General features: G+C 56.7%; 1 protein-coding gene across 4 annotated transcripts in view; it reads right to left on the reverse strand.

The window, feature by feature from the left end:
* Positions 1 to 165: 165 nt before the first annotated feature.
* Positions 166 to 18,263, reverse strand: part of FOXP4 (forkhead box P4) — a 31,435-nt gene continuing 13,337 nt past the window's right edge. Inside the window, exons 3-15 of one of the 4 annotated variants that reach the window (XM_008062591.2) lie at positions 12,135 to 12,257; positions 11,499 to 11,579; positions 9,854 to 10,001; positions 9,498 to 9,711; positions 9,132 to 9,236; positions 8,366 to 8,453; positions 7,240 to 7,323; positions 6,923 to 7,130; positions 6,746 to 6,822; positions 5,815 to 5,916; positions 2,234 to 2,355; positions 828 to 894; positions 166 to 352 (exon numbers count right to left, since the gene is read on the reverse strand). In XM_008062591.2, coding sequence (XP_008060782.1) covers positions 179 to 352; positions 828 to 894; positions 2,234 to 2,355; positions 5,815 to 5,916; positions 6,746 to 6,822; positions 6,923 to 7,130; positions 7,240 to 7,323; positions 8,366 to 8,453; positions 9,132 to 9,236; positions 9,498 to 9,711; positions 9,854 to 10,001; positions 11,499 to 11,579; positions 12,135 to 12,257 — 1,593 coding nt within the window. In that variant the 3' untranslated portion in view covers positions 166 to 178. Of the gene's footprint in view, positions 353 to 827; positions 895 to 2,233; positions 2,356 to 5,814; positions 5,917 to 6,745; positions 6,823 to 6,922; positions 7,131 to 7,239; positions 7,324 to 8,365; positions 8,454 to 9,131; positions 9,237 to 9,497; positions 9,712 to 9,853; positions 10,002 to 11,498; positions 11,586 to 12,134; positions 12,258 to 18,263 lie in introns of all 4 variants that reach the window. The other 3 variants (XM_021714748.1, XM_008062590.2, XM_008062592.2) reach the window with 3 other exon arrangements.

Raw genomic sequence — 18,263 nt, forward strand, 5'->3', positions numbered from 1 at the left:
AAAAAAAAAAAAAAAAAGGGAGAGTGAGAGGACGGAGGGAAAGAGGAGGTGAGGAGGGAGGGCGAAGGGAGGAGCCGGTAGGGCAGGTGAAGGACGAGAGGCAGGAAGGGGATGAGCCTGCAGGGCGGCAAGTCTTCCTCCCTGGCGTGTGGGGGCACTGGGGATCCGCGCCTTGTGCTCACCTGTACTGGGGCGGGGAGAGGCGAGGGGGGCTGCTGCTGCCATTGCTGGGCAGCGGCTCCATGGGGGCGCCCCCATCGTCGTGGCTGAGGGGCAGGAGGCTGCTGGCGGAGCCCGGGTTCAGCATGCCAGGGCTGTTGAGGAGGGGGAAGCTGCTCTCGGCCAGGGCGGCCTGGAGGGGCACAGGGTTGGGCCTGGTCAGAGCCGCCGCGGGGCAGAGTACCCCAGTCAAGCGCAGTCCCTTCTCACCTCCCTTCTGTCTGCTGGTCCCACGGGCAGATCTGTCCTGGCACCTCCCTACCCCCGAGTCCAGATGCAGGACCACAGAACCCCTCCCAAGGCCAGAACTCTGTCCCCCGACCTCCTCCTTACAGTTTTCCTGGAATCTGACCTGGCTTATCCCCTCTCCCAGGGAACAGAGAACCCCTAGATTGATAACAAGCCAGAAAAGGGGTCCCCTCGGGTACCCTAACCTCCCCGCTCCTCACCTGGCCCTTAACCTGAACCCAGCCTTGAAATCAGAGGTGGAGGTGGGACCCTGAGTTGGGGCGGGGCAGAGGGTTGGAGTTTTGGACACCCACCATGGTCTTTACCCTCCTTCCCATCCTTCCTCCCCTACTCTGCAGGGGAGGGCGGGGTTCAGTTACCTGGTAGCTGGCATTAAGTGCTCCATAACTGAGGCCGGAGATCATGTTCTTCACCAGCGTGGGACTCCTGGAGGAGAGAGAAGGCAGCTTTGGTTCCCTCACGCCTATCTCCTCACTTCCATCTCTTGGCTCTCACCGAGGTCTGTGCCAGACCGGGGACTGTCCCATTGACTACCCTGGGAGGCCAGAACAGGGCCAGCCACCGTCCCTGCATCTTGTGTATGTGTGGCCACCTTCAGCCATCAGGCTGACCTGCCCCACCTTCCCAGGTGAGGCACTAAGCTGCATGGGGGGGGGGGCTCTGGGACCTGCCCGAAGTCCTGGGACTAGCGGGTGGGAGCCGGCATCCCTCCCAAGCCTGTCTTCACAGCATGCACCCCAGCAGGTTTCTCAACATTCGGCAAGGTCCGATCTGTAGCCTCAATCATTCCACATCTGTCATGGCCACGTGTTCCTGCCATCCTGAATTCTGGGACACATGACCAGCCACGTGCTCAGCCTGACCCCATGTGCTCCACGCAAAAGGCTTCTCTGCACCGGAATGTGTCTAGGAGTTGGGGCAGGGAAAGCAATGGCTTGAGGTAGTTCCTCCTCCACAGCCCCATCAGAGCCTCTGACAGAGGTCAGGGAACTGGCCCAAGGGCACATAGTTGGTGAGAGGCAGAGGTATGGTCCCGACCCAGGTCAACCTAACTGCCTGGGGTGCAAAGGCTCTCTTGCCCAGGAGGCATCTGGGAGGGAAGATGTCTACTGAACTTTCTCAGACCGCTCTCTACTGGCCCAGGGGCTCTGGCCCAGAGGCACAGTGAGAGAGTGACTGGAGTAGAGGCACTAGGGCAAGGAGAAGGCCACTGTGTCACACAGAACCCAGAAGGGAGGTTCTGACGCTCTCCTGGGCGCCTCGGTTTCCGTGTAAAATGCCACGTGGAAAAGTGGAGTGCAAGAGAGGGGGAGGCCGAGACCTGGTCCTCAACCTGCCTCTGCTACAAATCTGCTGTGGCTCCCACCCGCCCCTTGCCCTCTCTGGGCATCCTCTGCTGCAAAATGGAGAGGTGGGGCCTCAAGATCTCAGAGACCATCCTGATGAGCCAGCAGGGGCCGAGGGGGAGTGGGCCCCAGGGATGGCAGCTGCTGGCCAGCGTCTGCCGGTGTCCCCACTCTGGGTATGGCTACCATAGGCCTGTCTCTCTCCGGCACCAGGCCCCCCTAGGCTTCTTCCCTCAGGCAAAGTGAAGACAGAACAAGGCATACATGTCCACCTTCTGATTTTTCATTGCTTCCAGATTTCAGTTCCCATACCCAAGCACTAGGCTCCCAACCTGCTACCATCCAGGAAGGATGTGGAGTACAGGGACCTCAGAGAGGCAGCAGGGTGGATACGCCCTCCCAGCTCTGGGCCCACATACCCTGTCATCTTTGGCGGTCTCCGCTTCTGATACTCCCGCTCGTCCACAGTCCACACAGCACCCTTGACGTTCTCCACACGGACGAAGCACTTGTGCAGGCTGAGGTTGTGGCGCACAGCATTCTGCGGGTGCAGTGAAGAGGGGCTCAGAGGGGCTTGCTCAGCCCCTCCGCCCGGGGGAGCACACATAGGACAGTCCTCGTCCAGTCCCACGCAGTGGCTGCGGGCCTTCCCCAGCCCAGGAACAGCAGAGGGAGGGGTGGAGCTGGGAGAAGACCCGGCCAAAGGGAAGGAAGGTTCCTCCCCCTGCCCTTCGAGCCAGGGGGCTCTCACCCCATCTCTACCAATGACCCGCTTTATGACCTGCCCCTTCTCTCCCTGCCACATTTTAGAAAGTTCTTTCTACCAATGAAAGTGGTATCTAGTTCGTAATAATGTGTTTCGCCATCTTCATTAATCAAAAACACATGTAGCTGTTGCTCAGGGCTTCTGATAAGCTTCAGATCTATTCAGGCCCTGGCATTTCAATGAGCCCGGGACACCTCAGCCCAGGTGCATGCAGAATCTCCACCAGGCTTCCAAAAGAGCCCTCACTGCTTCCTCCATCGACCTCTGGGAATCTGGGAGCCATGACTTGGAGCTGTGGCTCAGAACAGACAGCTAACTGATTGAGAGCATGGGGTACACCAGTCGAGGCCTAATGCATACTTGTTGATAAACAGGGAGAAAAGAGAGAGTGGGCTTACGGCTGAGAGGCAGGAAGATAAGAGAAAGAGGATAAGTCACCTTGTCACTCCCATCTCCTCCTGGCAGCATAACTTCAAGAATTGAGGCCATCTGGTTTGTAGGACACTTGGGTGAGGGCGGGGGTGCGTGGCCCAATTTCCCCCATGGGAGCCCAGGCTAGGGCCCAGTCCACCGCTCCTCCTCCCCCACATCCCTCAGTCCTGCCCTTGCACCCCCCTCTCTCAGCTGCACTGCCCTCCCCCGCCAGCCCCCAGCCACTACCCGGTCCCTGCCTGCTTGCATCCCTGTCCCTGTTACCTGTCCTCCTCTGCCTCCCCTGCCTCATCCCCATCCTTGTCTCCTCTTTACATTTCTAAACGGGGAAGAAAGCGGGTAGGGCGGGCAGCCCGTGCCCCTGGAGATCCCCTCTCCCTCTCTCCCTTCCAACTCTTGCCACTTGCAACTGGCCCGATTTCATTACCAATTTTAATTTGCCTCTAATTAAATCCTGTGTATTTTTCCGACTCGCTTGCTAATCCACGAGGGAGGCGGGCGGCTGGAGTGGAATCTCTTGGAGCGATAATTACAAAGGGCCTAATCACGCCGGGGCTCCTGCCTCGGAATAAATTTGCCCGCATTATGGGGCTCCGATCCTCCGCTTTGCAAATGAGAATGACCCCAATTTCCGAGGATGGCCTCACCGGGGCTTTTTTCCCTCATTTCGAAGCCTGATTCGTGATGAGAGACTAATTCGTTACGCTGAAACATTAACGGCAATTTAAGGGGTCTGGCGGGGGCTGCGTAAACAAAAGGACGGGCCCACAACATGGGCCCTGGGAGGGGATGGACACGGGGAGGGCCAGCAAGGACCATCAGCTTGGCAGATGGCAGCTCTGTCCCTGGATGAACAGCAGCTGGCTTGGTCCACACCCAACCCTTTTGCCCTGGTCTGAAGTAGACAGCATCTCAGGGTGGGGGCCCGAAAAGGTAAAAGAGGAAAAGAAGGAAGCCAGAATAACTTGAGAGAGGAAGAGAATGATCTAAGGGGCAGATACATGAGTGGAAAGCGAAGGCTGAAGGAAAACAGAGTTGAGTATAAACAGAGTCTGTTTCCCAAGTAACATGCATGAAGTTTGGCTGAAAAGAAAACAGAAGGTCAAAGTGGACCTCAAGTTGAGATGGATTCTGCCTTGCCATGAGAAGGACACAGGCAGTACCCTCAGGCACTAGAGGCAGAAGCAGAGCACCACGAACTGGAAAGGCTACCCTCTCAATCATTCACTTTCCCAGCCCTGCTGGTTTCTTACTGGGACCTAGACCAGGTGGGGAGAGATGGAGATGAACTGGGAGGGAGAGACACACCACAGAAATGACCAAAGCTGGACAGCCAGTAGAAGGTGGCAGGATTGGCTTCAGGATGGCCACTGAGTAGCTTAAGGACGTCACCTAAACCAGCTCCTCCTCAGCTCAAGAAAAGAAAGTAGAAAACTGCAGGGGGATGGGACAGGTAAGAGGGAAGGAGGGTCGGTGAATACTCTGCTCTCAAGGAGGGGATGGTCTTATGGAAATGAGGGTCTACATCGCCACCCCCAAAGGCCAAGGATTAACATGCATTATTAAACTTTATCATCATGATGGTCTCTCACTCCATTATTTATAAAACCCGGTATCTGATCTGGCCTGGCGAATACAGACTGGACTAGGTGGCCCCAGGAAAGCCCTGCTGGCTCAGAAAGAAGGCAAAGGACTGTGGAGGGGCAGGAAGTGGCATCACTCACAGCCAATCACAGCGGCTGTCCCAGCCTCGCAGCCTCTCCTCCAAGCTTTGGGAATCGGGTATGGGGCTATGGGAGGGAAGGACATGAAGCAGTCCCCTCCTGCTGCACTCAGCACACTCCCGGGGGAGAGAAGGCTGGGCCCTGTGCAGACCCACCCAGTCTTGGGCCCTGGTCAGGAGGAAGGCCTCCATAACACTTGTTGAAACCTGGTGGGATTGGGGGAGATGGTCTGTTTAACTGCAGTTTCTGCACTAGCCAGCAGGGGGACTCAAGAGCCAGGGATCCAATTAAGGTTCTGCGACAGGGACTCCACATCTAACCTTCCCCACAGGGTCCAACACTCCTCCTCCTCCTTCCCCCCATCCCACTCCCAATTTAGATATGGCCTTCTCACCTTCTCACTGCATGCGCGCGTGCGCGCGCACACACACACACACACACACGCGCGCGCGCGCACACGATCTTGGCTATAGAAAAATAAATGGCTTAGTGCCCCAGCACACATCTCTGTGTCCCATTTTTCTAGGGTCCCCCTCTTGCCTACTTCTGGTCCCCCAGGAAAACTCTCATGGCTGAAGGTGTTGAAATCACTAATTGGATGGAGACAATTATCTTTCTGTCAGGGACGACAGAGCTAGGGAGAGCTGTGGTGCCTGTCTGTGCCCTAGTGTGCAGTCCACGGTTCTGTCCCTGTGTCCATGCCTGTACAGCCCCACCCCCCACCTGGGCTTCAGATCATGTACTGTTAGCCAAGGTATCCAGACCTTCAAGGCCTCTGTGAAATCAGCCCCAGTCTCTGTGCCAGGCTTGGGCATTATCAATTCCTGGAGGCCCTACTTCATGGGGCTGGGGTCTTTGGGGCCGTGGGGAGACACCCTACAGAAGGTTTTCTTCTTCTCTAGCAGGCAGCACAAGGCTGGGAGGAAGGGGCAGAACATTCCACAGCTCCTGTGAGGTGGGGGCCCCCCTGGTGTGCCCCGGCTGGGTCGACCAACTGACAGGCAGCCTTGATCTCCATGGCATACGCAGAGGTCCTAGGGTAACAGGGCCCGGGGGAGGAGGAAGGAGCATGCCTCACCTTCCAGGTGGCAGTGTTTCTGCGGAAATAAGCGAACATCCTGGTGAACCAGTTATAGATCTCATTCAGGGTCAGCTGCCTGTCTGGGGTTTCCAGAATGGCCTGTAGGCAAGGAAAGGTGGCAAAGGACCCTCAGTCTGGGCCACAAAGGGCCACAGCCCCGTCTTCTCTCCCTTCTGTCTGACCCCAGCTCACCCTGTAAACAGAAGTGACCCGCTGCATTTGTGTGTGGATAAGAGGGTGGGTGGGGGCTGACGTGTCCCTGAGAGGGACAGTCAGCCGAAGCTAGAGGGGTCCCCAGGCTCCAAGGGCCATGCAGTTGTGCCAGGAGCACAAGGGTTTCTTCTGGAGGGAAATGGCTCCAAGTGCCCGGCTCCAGATTGAGGATGAAAGCAGTACTCTTGAGAGAGAGAGACAGGCATGGGGTGGAAGCTGTTTAGAATTCATCGTGATTTCGGTGCAGGGCACACAAAGCATGGTGTGTGTGAGAAGATGTGTGTGAGGGTGTGCATGCCCGTGGGCGGCATCAGGGTACACATATGTGTAAATGTATGTTCGTGAGTATGAATATTACATGAACACTGGGAACATGAGGATCGTGGACATGAGGAGGAAGCAGAGGTGTGTGTATGTGAGGTAACAGACTTGAGAGTGACCATGAGCCATCTGTCACCAGAGTGGGTGTACGTGGAGATGAGCATACAGATAACCCAGTGTGTGTGCCCTGAGATACACCCTCGTGTGCAGCAGGCCAACTGAGCAAAGCTCACAGGAGAGCCCAGACAGCCGAGGAAGAGGACACAGGTGCGAGAGGGCAAGAACAACAAGAAAGGGACAGTTAGTCGCTGGCGCCAGAATGCTCCTGAAGGCGGGGCCTGGGGTAAGGATACAGCCTGTGTGCCACTACCCTCCTCCTGCCTTCCCTGCTCACCTGGCGGATAAGGGAGGCATAGGTGAAGGGGGGCCTGACGTCGGCGTTCTTGTAGAACTCGTGATTCTGGGCCAGTTCTGGGAGAGACAGGCAGAGGGTGAGGTACTCTGAGAAGGGGACCATGCCGGGGAATAAAATCCCCCCTCCTCGCGGTGGCAGCCCACAGCCTGCCCTCACCTGAGGAAATGGGGGAACAGAACTTGTCACTGCTCCTCCGGCGGGCTGGGCCCCCGCTGTGCAGGGAGGCAGAGCCAAGGCCAGGGGGACGAAGGGGGGTGACAGGTGCGGCAGCAGAGGTTGGGGGGTGCACAAGACCATCTGGGAACGAGTCTGCTGCAGAGACGGTCACCTTGGAGAATGAGGAGGAGCCGGGGATCGGGTTCAGCTGTTGGCAACGGGGAGGATGCTGAGACCAGTGCCTGAGAGTGGGGTTCCAGGGTCCAGGGGCTGTGGGGAGGTTCTGGGAGGAGGGCGGGGAGGGAAACATCACTCACTGGCTGGCTGAAGGGCTTGGGCTCGGAGGGCCGCATGTGCAGGTGCGCCATCATGGCCTGCAGTCGCTCGCTCTCCTTGGCGAGCTGTGGAGAGTGAGGGCAGGGGGTGAGCATCCCGGGATGCTGGGCTGTGAAGGCAGTGGGTTCCTCTTCCTCCTCCACATCTCCCCGTCCACCACCAGACCCCTCAGAAAGCCCCCCATCTCTACCCGCACTCGCATCCCAGCTCCCTCTGTCCCGGAAAGCCACAGCAACTCTTTGCCCCTCCGGCCCCCTCCAAGCACTCAAGGCAGAGCTGGGGGCTACCAGCCCTGTGAAGCAGCCCCTTCTCCTGTGGACCATGACTGTTAGAGCCCTCCCGGCGTGTCTCAGGCTCCAGCCCATCACCACCTCTACACAGTGGGGGCCTCCTTCCCACCCACCCGTGAAGGGCAGTGCTGTGTCTCATGCAGTGGCACTTGTGTGAGGGCCTCCAACGCTGAATGGAGACACAGGAACGGATGAATGGTTCAGTCAACCCATTCATAAACTCAATGTGTCTTTCACCACTACCCTCTCACGGCAGGGCGCTCTGCTAGGTGCCAGAGGGAAGCAGTGAGCACGGACTGACTGACTGATGGGCTGCCTCAGGTAGACCCCTGAGCCCTCCATGCTACAGAGCTGTGACTAGAGAGCTATACCAGGCCAGGGTTCTAACCCCAGTTCTGCCACTCACAGGCAAGTTACACTGTGCCTCCATTTTCTCCATCTGTGAAATGGGGATAATAACGGTACCCACCACAAAAGGTTGTTGAGAAGATCCCTTGAGCTATATAAGGTACTTAGCATAGCACAAAGCACGTGCCAGATATGTCAGCTGTTAATACTATTATTGTTGTTTCTATGTGGCGTGAGTCTCTTCTGGATCTCCCAGCAGAGACGCCCCCAACCTTGGTTTACCCCTCAGAATCCAGCTGGCCTCACCTCACAACCATGGTAATTAGGACCTAGAAAGCATAAGATGGTGGCTTTGACCATAAGACCCTCCCAGAGACCCACCCAGAGCCCTCCTAGAAAGTCAGCGCTGTGCATACATGGGCAGGGGCTGGAGCCCAACATGTCCCTCCCAGCATCCCGCGGGCCACACCTGGATCTCCAACTGCTGCACCACCTGCATCTGTACCCGGCACTGGGCCGTGCTCCGGTCATCCAGGGCGTGCTCCGTGTTGAGGTGTCTTCAGGGAAGTGAGGGGTGGGGGGAAGAAAGTTGCCCAGGGTTTTCCTGCTGTCACCACCCTCCCAGCCCATCCTCTAATCCCGCCCACAGCCTGGAAAGCAGACAGACTGAGAGATACAAAGGAAAGAAAGGGGTGGAAAAAAATGGGGCAATGGAGGAAGCCCTCTCCCTTCTCGTCAGCCTCCTTTGATGTCTTTGCTAAAATCCCAGCTACAGAGAGATCTAATTGCAAATGAACTAATTAAGTAAACCTCTGACGAAGCGTGAAAACAATTTGTTTGACCCTGATGCTGCAAGGGTCTGGGAGACAGCAGAGTTAATCAGTCAGTGACAGAGCCTGGCACGGCTGTGGCAGCTGGCCGCCTGCTGCCAGCCGCCTGTCTGCCCCCCGCCCTGCCTATCTGCCGGCCCTCAGTCCATCACTGGCCATCACTCCCCAGGGTTGAGTCTGGAGGGGAACCGGAAGGGCAGCGAGGGGGGGGGAGGAAACTCAGTGTGTCCTCCCTTCTGGGACACAGAAGGGGTGGGGAGTGGGCGATCAATGAGTCTGTGGTGGGCATAAAAGGAACCGGGCACCCCTGGAGTGATGACTGAAGGCCCCAAAGGGGTAAGCTGGTGGGGGCAGGGTCCTCTGGGGAAGAGCTGCTGGGGGAGGGGCTGGAGGGGTGATACTTACTTGATAAACTGGCCCAGGTCTTCACACAGGGTCTCACAGCCTGGCCACTTGCACTCTCCGTGTCCGTACAGGGGGTGGGAGCTGGGGGTCTCCTCGTGGGAGGAGCTGGGGGGGGCAAGAGGAAGGTGGTGGTCAGGGACCCTGCAGACCCCAGCAGCCCTGGGCTCGGCTCAGTTCCAGATGCCCTGCTAGTGATGTTTCCGTCCCTAGTACAGACCCAATTGTGTATTCCTTGAGAGAGGGAGTGAACTTCTGGGTCCCCGAGCTCCAACCACCCCCCAGGTACCACCACATAGCCATCCCTTGGAGTCCAGGTCTGTCCCCAGGCAAGGTTTTGGTGCCGCCTCCCAGACTGGGCCCCTGTACCTGTCTCTCCGAGATGTGAGCACAGTGGGCTGTCCGTTGGGCAGGGTATGGTGGGAAAGGGGGGGTGAGACCTTGGGGGGAGCGGCGAACGAGGTAGCAGTGGCAGCCGTGCCAGTGAGGTCCAGCCCCTCCTGCTTGACGCTGTCCTCGGCAGGCTGCCCAGGGGCACCCTCACCCTTCCACAGCTGGGGCAGGTCTGTCGGGCACACGGCTGCTGCAGGAGAGATGGGGGAGGCTGGCAGGGTCCTAGAAACACTCTCGGCCTTCCACCTCACTCTGGGAGCAGGGCTGCCAGCTCTGGGGTGCAGGGAGGGCTGTGGGACCAGGTTGGGGAGGGGAGGGGGGCGGGCACTCACCTTGTGGTAGGGTCTGCAGGGGCCCCGAGGCCTGGCTGGGCTGCAGGCTGACCAGCCCCTGCCTCTGCAGGTTGAGCAGGTGCTGCTGCTGCAACTGTTGCATCTGCAGGAGCTGTTGCTGGAAGGCCAGCTGCTTGTTCCCCAGCGTCTGGGGAGGGGCCCGAGGGGGTGGGCAGAGAGGGGTGCCATCAGCTTCAGGCATGCCATCTGTCCCCCACCCTGCAGCCACCCCCTCCCAGGGCCGGTCAGCCCCCGGAGCGGTCGTTGTGGCGTCTGCAGCTGCAGCGTCTCTGCTCCCGGCCCAGCTTCCATAGGGCTGCATGCCTCCTCGCAGTAAACACACGCATGCACGCACGCACGCACGCGCGCAAACACACAGCCAGACCCAGACACGCAGCACGACGCCCTCCCTCCCCCCTCCTCCTGTCGCCTCAGCTCCCACACCGCAGCTGTGTGCGTCTGGGGGGGCCTCATCACAATGATCGATGAGCCTGTCAGATTCTGGGGCCACTCCCGCCTGGAGGACACCCTTCCCACAAGCCCAGGGTGCCCCCCTTCTGCTCAAAGGAGGGACTTTTCTCCACAACACCCCCCCCCAGCTCTTTTCCCGGCTTGCTTTTCAGATAGAGAATCAAGGCATCTGATGGGACTCACTGGGACCTAGGCTCAGGGAACAGTCACATTGCCACTGCCCAGCTCTGTGCCCCTGCTGGTTCACTCGCTCTGCCTCCCCTCCACCCATTCAGCTCTTCACACAGGCACTGACAAGTCAGGCTGTCAGCAGGTCTTCCTGAGCGTCAGGAGCCAAGCAAGTCCCGGGTGTTTGGGAGGCAGGGACATCTCTGCCTGCCTGCTGGGAGTGGGGGTTAGGGTAGGGGGCTAGCTATTCAATAAGGAGACAGGAGGATAAACCTAGCCTAAAGATTTATAGACAGATAACACACCAATTACATAACCAAAGAAGGGGAGGCTGAAGAAGTGTGCAGGTGTCGTCAGGGCGGCCTTCTGGGAAGAAGCAACTCAAAACTTGGAGCTGTGGTTTGGGCAGCAGGAGGGAGATGTCTGTCTGGGACACAGGGCAGCGGGGACTCCAGGGCCTGGCATGAAAGCTCAGGTGGGCCAGGGGGCGTAGACTAGGGAGTTCTCAGAGAAGACGGAGGGTTAAGAGAAGGGTGGCCAGAGGGTGCTGGGCAAAACAAGACAAGAAGTGGCAGACGCTAGGGCGGGCTGGGGTGGGGGAGAGGGCTTGTGAAGGTTAAAGGAATTCTCAGGACAAAGAGTGGAAGGCTGAGATGCTGAGTCCCTAAGAGACAAGTGGCCATGTGTGTACCTCAGACATCAGACACTGATGATGCCACGCACACATGTCTACACGCATGTGCACGGAACAACACAAGGCAAGGACAGACAGAATGAATGAAGACAAGGGAGACAGACATGCGAGACAGCCACCATCCCTATCTCTCCCATACTGTTCCCTTGATCCCTTCCAACCTTTTCTGGATTTTTCTGCAGTCCCACAAGTCAACTCCCTTCTAACCACTTTTGGACTCCCAGGGCCAGGGCTGTAGGTGATGGGATGGAGGGTCTTTTCAGGGGGAACGCCCACTGTCTTGGGGCCATGGGCCCTGTTGCAGCCTCTTACCTCTTTGGGTTGCGGTTTCCCAGCCTGCTGTTGGGTGAGGAGTTGTAGGTGGAGTTGCTCCTGCTGCTTCTTGTAATATTCCTGCAGCTGAGTGGATGGGAGGTAGGGATGGGAGGAGGTTACCACCAGCAGAGGATCCCCCCAATAGCCCCAGCCCTGTCCTGTCTGGACTCCTGGGCAGGAGAGGGGTTTCAGTGAAATATGGCCTGGAAGGGAGATGTCTGTTCTGAGGGCCCCTGAGCAGGGCCTAGGTGGGGAGGAAAGAGGATGAGGTTCATCCCACAGATCTGAACCCTCCCAGCTCTTGGCAGGTCTCCTGGATAGGTCATGGGGACAAGGTACCAGGATGTCCCAGTACTCTGCCCTGCCCTGCAGTTCAGGAGACTCAAGTGGGGGCAGCAAGCAGGAAGGGAGGACTGGGGGGGGCACTGTGGGGGCAGGGGCTACTGTGAGACAGGCCTGACCTCTGACCTCTCCATGCTGCCCTGGAGGAATGCAGATCAGTCTGGCCTGAGCAGTCTCTCTGGCTTCTTAGACAGCTTTGGCCCTCAGTGGTGTTAGTGTAAACAGGGCCAGGGCGGGAGGAGGGAGACCATACAGAGGAAGGGGGACTCAACTGCCCTGGGCCAGACTCACCTGCTGGAGCATGAGGGCTTGTTGCTGCTGAAGCAAGGCCTGCAGCTGTGGAGGTGACAGGATCTGCTGCATCTGTTGGGGGGTGAGCATCTGTGGCGACATCATGGCCACCGACACGGGCACCTGCGGGATTCAGCCCTTTAGCCCGATCACCTTGACCTGCCCTAGGGGGAGGCAGCCCCAAGGGCCCCACCCCCAGCATGGCAGGGTGACTTCCAGTGAGGTTGCCTGGGTTTAAAGTCGGTCTCTGATGCCTACTGGCCGTGTCTCTTTGGATAGTGACTTACCTCCCTGTTCTGTTTCTCTTGTCTCTAAAATGAAACTAGCAATAGTCCTACCTCTTAAGGTTACCATGAGGATGAATACACGTTAGTACTCAGGACCAGCCTGGCACACAGCAAGGGTAGGCTATTACTGTAAGATGTGCTGTCCTCAGAGCAGGAAGATTAGACTCTAGTGACACTGGCCAGTAGAACCCATGGGCAGAGGCACACACCAAGCCACTCCCTCCTCTCACTCGGTCCGTTCTGAGACCACTACCTGCAAGTGGGCCTGGTTGGGAGTGCAGTCTACAGCCATGGGAAGGATTCAAAAAGTAGCCCACATGGCATGAGCACCTGGCTTTGGCCCTACTCACACATGTCACATTCTCCAGCACACCTGTCTAGATGGCCCAGAGCTGAAGTCCAGGGAGCACTGCTGGTACTGTCCTGGTTCTGGTGTGTGCATGTGTATAATTGTATGTGTATAATTATATGGGGTGGAAGGAACAGAAGGCAGGGGGTTAGGAGGGTGGGCTTCTACTCCTAGCTCTGACCTGAATTTGCTGTGTGACCTTAAGCAAGCCACTTGCTGTCTCTGGGGTATCAGTAAGCTCAAACATAAAACATAGGGATTGGGCTACAAGAGCTGACCCCTTCTGGTTGGAACACTGAGGATTCTCACTTTCTGCCCTTTGCCCTGGGTTAGGCCTCTAAAGGAGGCCCAAAGAATCCAGCCACAGGCAAAAAGTTCAGGAAAAAGCAATGACATCCCTCATCTCCCAGCCCCACCTCCCCCAGGCGTGTACGGTCATGGCCAGGCAGGCCTGAGCCGTTATGTTGTCTTGCCCCCGTTTTAGCCGGACAGGTGCCCCAGTGGGGCTGTCTGCTATCTCCACTACTCTGTGACAGTGTATACAGGATGTCTATAATCTTCTAATCTCCCCTCACTCCCAAGCACTGGCAGAGTGCCCAGCACACAGTAGGTGCTCACTAAATGTTTGCTCCTCTGAGCTGAAATGCTTTTCCCAGCAGATCAGAGGACCCTCTGCTGGCCCTGGGGCAGGAAGGGAGGGGTGCAGGGCCCAGTCAGGGAGGAGTGTCATGCAGGGACTTGTCTGGGGCGGTGACAGGCTAGATCTGCAGCCTCAGCCCCACCTGTAGGGCAGAAGAGGAGGAGTTTGTTCTCTTCCCAATCTCTGGCAGGGCAAGACTAGCCTCAAACTGCCCGTTATGCCACTGATTAGGAAATCCCCAGGTAGAGGAGCACCCTGCATCCAATGCTTCCTGCCTGCCCACCCCAGAACTAGCTGTGCCCTGGGCTTGACTCCTTGATCCCAGCCCCTCTCTGTCCAGGTAGCCCAGGTAGGGTAACACCTAGCTTTTTGTCATGGACACATTATGTGAATGAAGGTCCCAGGGGTCCTCAAGTACTGGGGGATGTGTCACATTAGCCCTCAGGAGGGCTTTCTTTTGTTTGTTTCTCTTTTACTCCATTTCTACCAAGGGAGTTCTGGCGGCTTCAGTCAGCAGGGCTGGGATTCAAGCCCAGGTCAGTGTACTCAGTGATTCCCAGTGTTCCACATCCCACCCACCTGCTCCACCTCAGGGGAGGCCTTGAGAAGGGGTCGGGAGAGCATGTGGGAACAGGACATCTGGGGGCTGAAGAGTGAGATACCCAATGAGGCCGAGACTGCCCTCTCTACAGACGTACCCAGAAGGACTCTCCAGAAAGCCCAGCAACAGGGATAGTGGGTCCTTGCTCTCTGAGGTGGTCTGGGGCTAGGGGCAGACACCTCCTTGCAGAGCCAGCCCCCGGGTCTGTTGCTGGGTGCCCCAGAGGCAGCTGGGGAGGCTGCTGAAAGAACTTGGGTTTTGCCATCCAAAGACTTGAGTTGCAAAGCCCTGGGCAGGGAGTGCCAGCCCCAGCAGGTACCATGGACTGTCCTTTCTTTTTTCCTCTACAGGGGCACCCAACAAAGAGAGGCATCGTGGCGGGCCTGAGCTCAGAGCACTGGTTCTGACTCAGGTCTCATCCCTGATATTCACTATCCTTTGAAATCACCAAGTCTCACTTTGCCATCTGCTGATGGGGATTTGGAGCACCCACCCTCCCAGTGTCACTCAATGGTACAGGAGGATGCTGCTGACTGCTCATTGTGTGCCAGGTATTGGCTAAGCCCTTTATGTGTATCATCTCAATAGGATCTTTGGAAGAGGGGGGTCATGATTGTTGCCATTTCACAGACAGAAGAGAAAACTGAGGACTAGAGAGGCTAAATAACCAGCCACCACCCCCATCCTGAGGGACAGTGGGAGCAGGAGTGAAAGTGAATGCATGCCATTTGGTTCTGTATAAATATAAAGAAAATTACTTAACTTTTAAAAAGCATTCTGGCCAGCATGGTGGCTCACACCTGTAATCTCAGCACTTTGGGAGGTGAAGGCAAGAGGATTGCCTGAGCCCTGGGGTTCGAGACCACCTTGGACAACTTGGCAAGACGTTGTCTCTACAATAAACCAAGAAATTAGCCAGGTATGGGGGGAGCTGTAGTCCCAGCTACTTGGAAGGCAGAGTTGGAAGAACTGCCTGAGCCCAGAAAGTTGAGGCTATAATAGCTGTGAGTGTGCCACTGCACTCCAGCCTGGATGACACAGTGAGACCCGGACTCAAAAAATAATAATAATGAAATTAAAAACACTGCACGGCAAGGGTCACTTAGGACCAAGCACCAGACCCTGCATTTTCACTGCAGCAAGAGCTGAGCTACAGGCATGAACACAGCCCCCACCAGAAGAAACTAAAGCTGTCTCCAGGCACCAGGACTGTGAGCCACTACCAGTGGCATGCAAGAAAGGATGTAGCCTTTCCTTGGAGGTACAGGAGTGGATGCAATGACCTGGGTAGGCCTCCTTGGCCCCCACCATTGCTGCCCATGACCCAGTGAATGCAGAGGCTGCAGCAATGGATTACATGTGTCTACTTGGCTCAAGGTGGCCTGACGGGTCAGGAAAGGTCAGTGAAATAGCCGCCACATGCTGATCTCTGAGCTGGCTGACTGCCTCCCAAGCTCCCCATGCCCCTCGGGGTTCTGAGAACTGAGCTGGAGCTCCTCTGGTGTCCCTGCTGACTCCACAGCAGGCTAAGATGTGTCAAGGTGAGCAGTCTGCAGCTAGTAGGCTCAGCAGGGCCGGTGAGTCACCATCTGGAGAGCGGCCGGGCAGCTAACTGCTTATGAAAGCCCCGGTGGTGGGATCCCCCTGCTAGATGCCGCAGTTGCCTCCAGCCCCCACCTCAGGGATCCTGCACCCACCAGGATCACAGCATGCTTGGCTGGTAGCACAGCCTGATTGGAGGAACGGGGACAGTGCCTGATAGAGAAACAGTCTGTTTACCTGGGGGCTGAGGGCAGGGATGGACGAGATTTGATGCCAGAGTCAAGGACCCAAATTCAACCTCTTACGTTTGGGGTCTGGAGTCCCTGAGAGTAGGGAGATCAGATCAGAGCTTGGTCTGGGCTAAACTCCCTTGCAACTGAGCAAAAGGAAGTCCTCAGACTAATTCTGAGCTGAGCTGCAGCAACAAACATAGTGGTGGGATAGTAAGAAGAACTAGAAATGCCAGAAGGGGGCAGACAGAGCCAAGGGTCCTGGCCCTAGCCACCTCCCCTCACCTCCCTCCAATTCCCAGTCTCCTGTGTTGTCTTCTAGGATGCGTCTCTCCCTGCAGAGGCCCAGGCCTGGGCACAGCCAGGCAATCTCACTAGGTGGGAGCTGGAGACCTGATATGGTTCTGGAAACACTTCTGCTCTGGAAGAGGGCATGGCGAACGTGGCTGGGAGGCGTGCGGGCGGGTACGCTTGATGGGGAACCCCAGGAAAGGGGCTGCTGCCACTGGCCTCCCTCCTTTACCCATTTACTCTCACCTACTTTTTGCAGGGGCTAGGAGCCCAGCCTTCACCCTCTCCCATCAGTGCTTCGAGATCACAGAAAAGCAATTTCTAGGCCCTGGACCCTGCTCTGGACAGAGATCCCAGACCCTAGGAGACTCTGAACCTAGGGGTGGGGATGGCAAGGAAGGTGTCCAGAGTTGGAGGAGAAAGAGAAGGATCAATGGCCGGCCGGGGCTCCTGGGGAAGCTCAGCTCCATGACCCTGGGAACCCTCCTCCCCCTGAGACCCAGGAAATCATCCTTTCCAGGCTTCTGCACCTGGGAACTATTGTCCAGACTGCGCCAATCACAAGGGATCATCCCAATGTAGAAATCAAAAGGGTGTATTCTGGAGCTACTTATTTAGGGTTCAAACCCTGGCTCTGCCCCTCATTAGTGGTGCAACTTTGTACAAGTTCTTTAGCCTCTCTGGGCCCCAGTTTCCTCATGGCAGGATGGGGCTAGAATAGTACCTTTCCCATAGGACTGTGAGGATAAAATGGGGCACTTGTAAAGCGTTCAGTGTCAGCTCATGGGAAGCCCTCTGTAAATGTCCATTCAGTTTAGGAAAAACTCAGTGTTTGCTGGAAGGTAACGAGGCAAGAAGAGAAAAAGCAATGGAAAAGGATCATTTTATATCTTTCTGACCCCAAACCTCTCAACCTCTCGTTTTGGAAAGGAGGTTTCCTAAGGGAGATGTCATAACCTCCCTATCTCTCTCAATGATTTCAGACCTCCAACCCCTAATACCTACCTACCTGGAAAGTCCTTCTTGATGCCTGACCTCCATCCCTGTCACTACCATCAAGCTTCTGCCCTCTTGCCCTGGGTCAGCAGGCCCCTTCTGGTCTCTGGGCCTAGCATGGGGAGGACTCGGGGCAGTAGCCCAAGGACCACTTCAGACCCCAGGGAGTATAGTTGGGGAAATCACGAATTCAAAGACCCAATCCTGACACCACATGGTAAGACCCTTTCATGTCACTTTGGTGAGTGCAAGAACTTTCTCTTCCTCCCTTTATTGACTCTCCAGATTTTATCTTCCCCTCCTCTGCCCCAGGCCACAGCCCCCTCTTTGCCCAACTCCTCCCCTTTGGTGTTGTCTCATTAGGTCCAAGAGTTTTTATTTTAATTTAATTTAATTTTATTATTTTATTTTTTTGAGTTGGAGTCTCACTCTGTCCGCCCAGACTGGAGTGCAGTGGCTGCTCCCGGCCACCACAGCCTCGACCTGCTGGGCTCTGGCGATCCTTCCGCCTCAGTCTTCCAAGTAGCCGGAATTACAGGCATGCGCTACCACGCCCGGCTGATTTTTTGATTTACTGTAGAGATGAGGTCTCGCTGCCCAGGCGGGTCTCGAACCCGCGGGCTCAGGCAATCCACTCACCTCAGCCTCCCAAAGGCGTAGGATGACAGGCTGAGCCACCAAGCTGGCTAGGTCCAAGAGTTTTTAGAGAGGTATTGCTAAGGCAGCACATCTGTCCGGCACCTTGAACTTTTCCAAAGCACTTTCCGAACATAAACTCACTTTATATAAAACCCAGATACTTTGTCAGAGCCCTGGAATCTCTCCCAGGACGAAGCCAGGTCCTGGGTCCCTCTCGGAGCACCCTGTACCCTACTCCACCCGGCTCTCATCCTCACTTCCCTCAGCCCTCAGACCCCAGACTCCAGAGCTTCTTTGGCTCAGGATCCTGCTCACCCTTCCTCCCTTAGATAAACTTCCTTTCAAAGCCCCACTTAATCCTCTCCCCAATTCCAAGCCTCCCCTGCTGCTGCAGGGAGGGGCGGGGAGGAGAGAGCCAGGATGCTAGGCAGAGGGGGAGGGGAGCGGTCTGCCCGAGCTGTGACCCAACCCGACTCAGACTGCAATTCTCCCAAGTTCTTTGTGACACAAAAGGTAAACAGAAGGCCTGGCTCCCCCCACCCCCCACCCCCTAC

Source organism: Carlito syrichta, unplaced genomic scaffold (genome assembly GCF_000164805.1).
Source record: "Carlito syrichta isolate Samal-C Ts95f unplaced genomic scaffold, Tarsius_syrichta-2.0.1 Scaffold305755, whole genome shotgun sequence".
NCBI classification, from domain to species: Eukaryota; Metazoa; Chordata; class Mammalia; order Primates; family Tarsiidae; genus Carlito; species Carlito syrichta.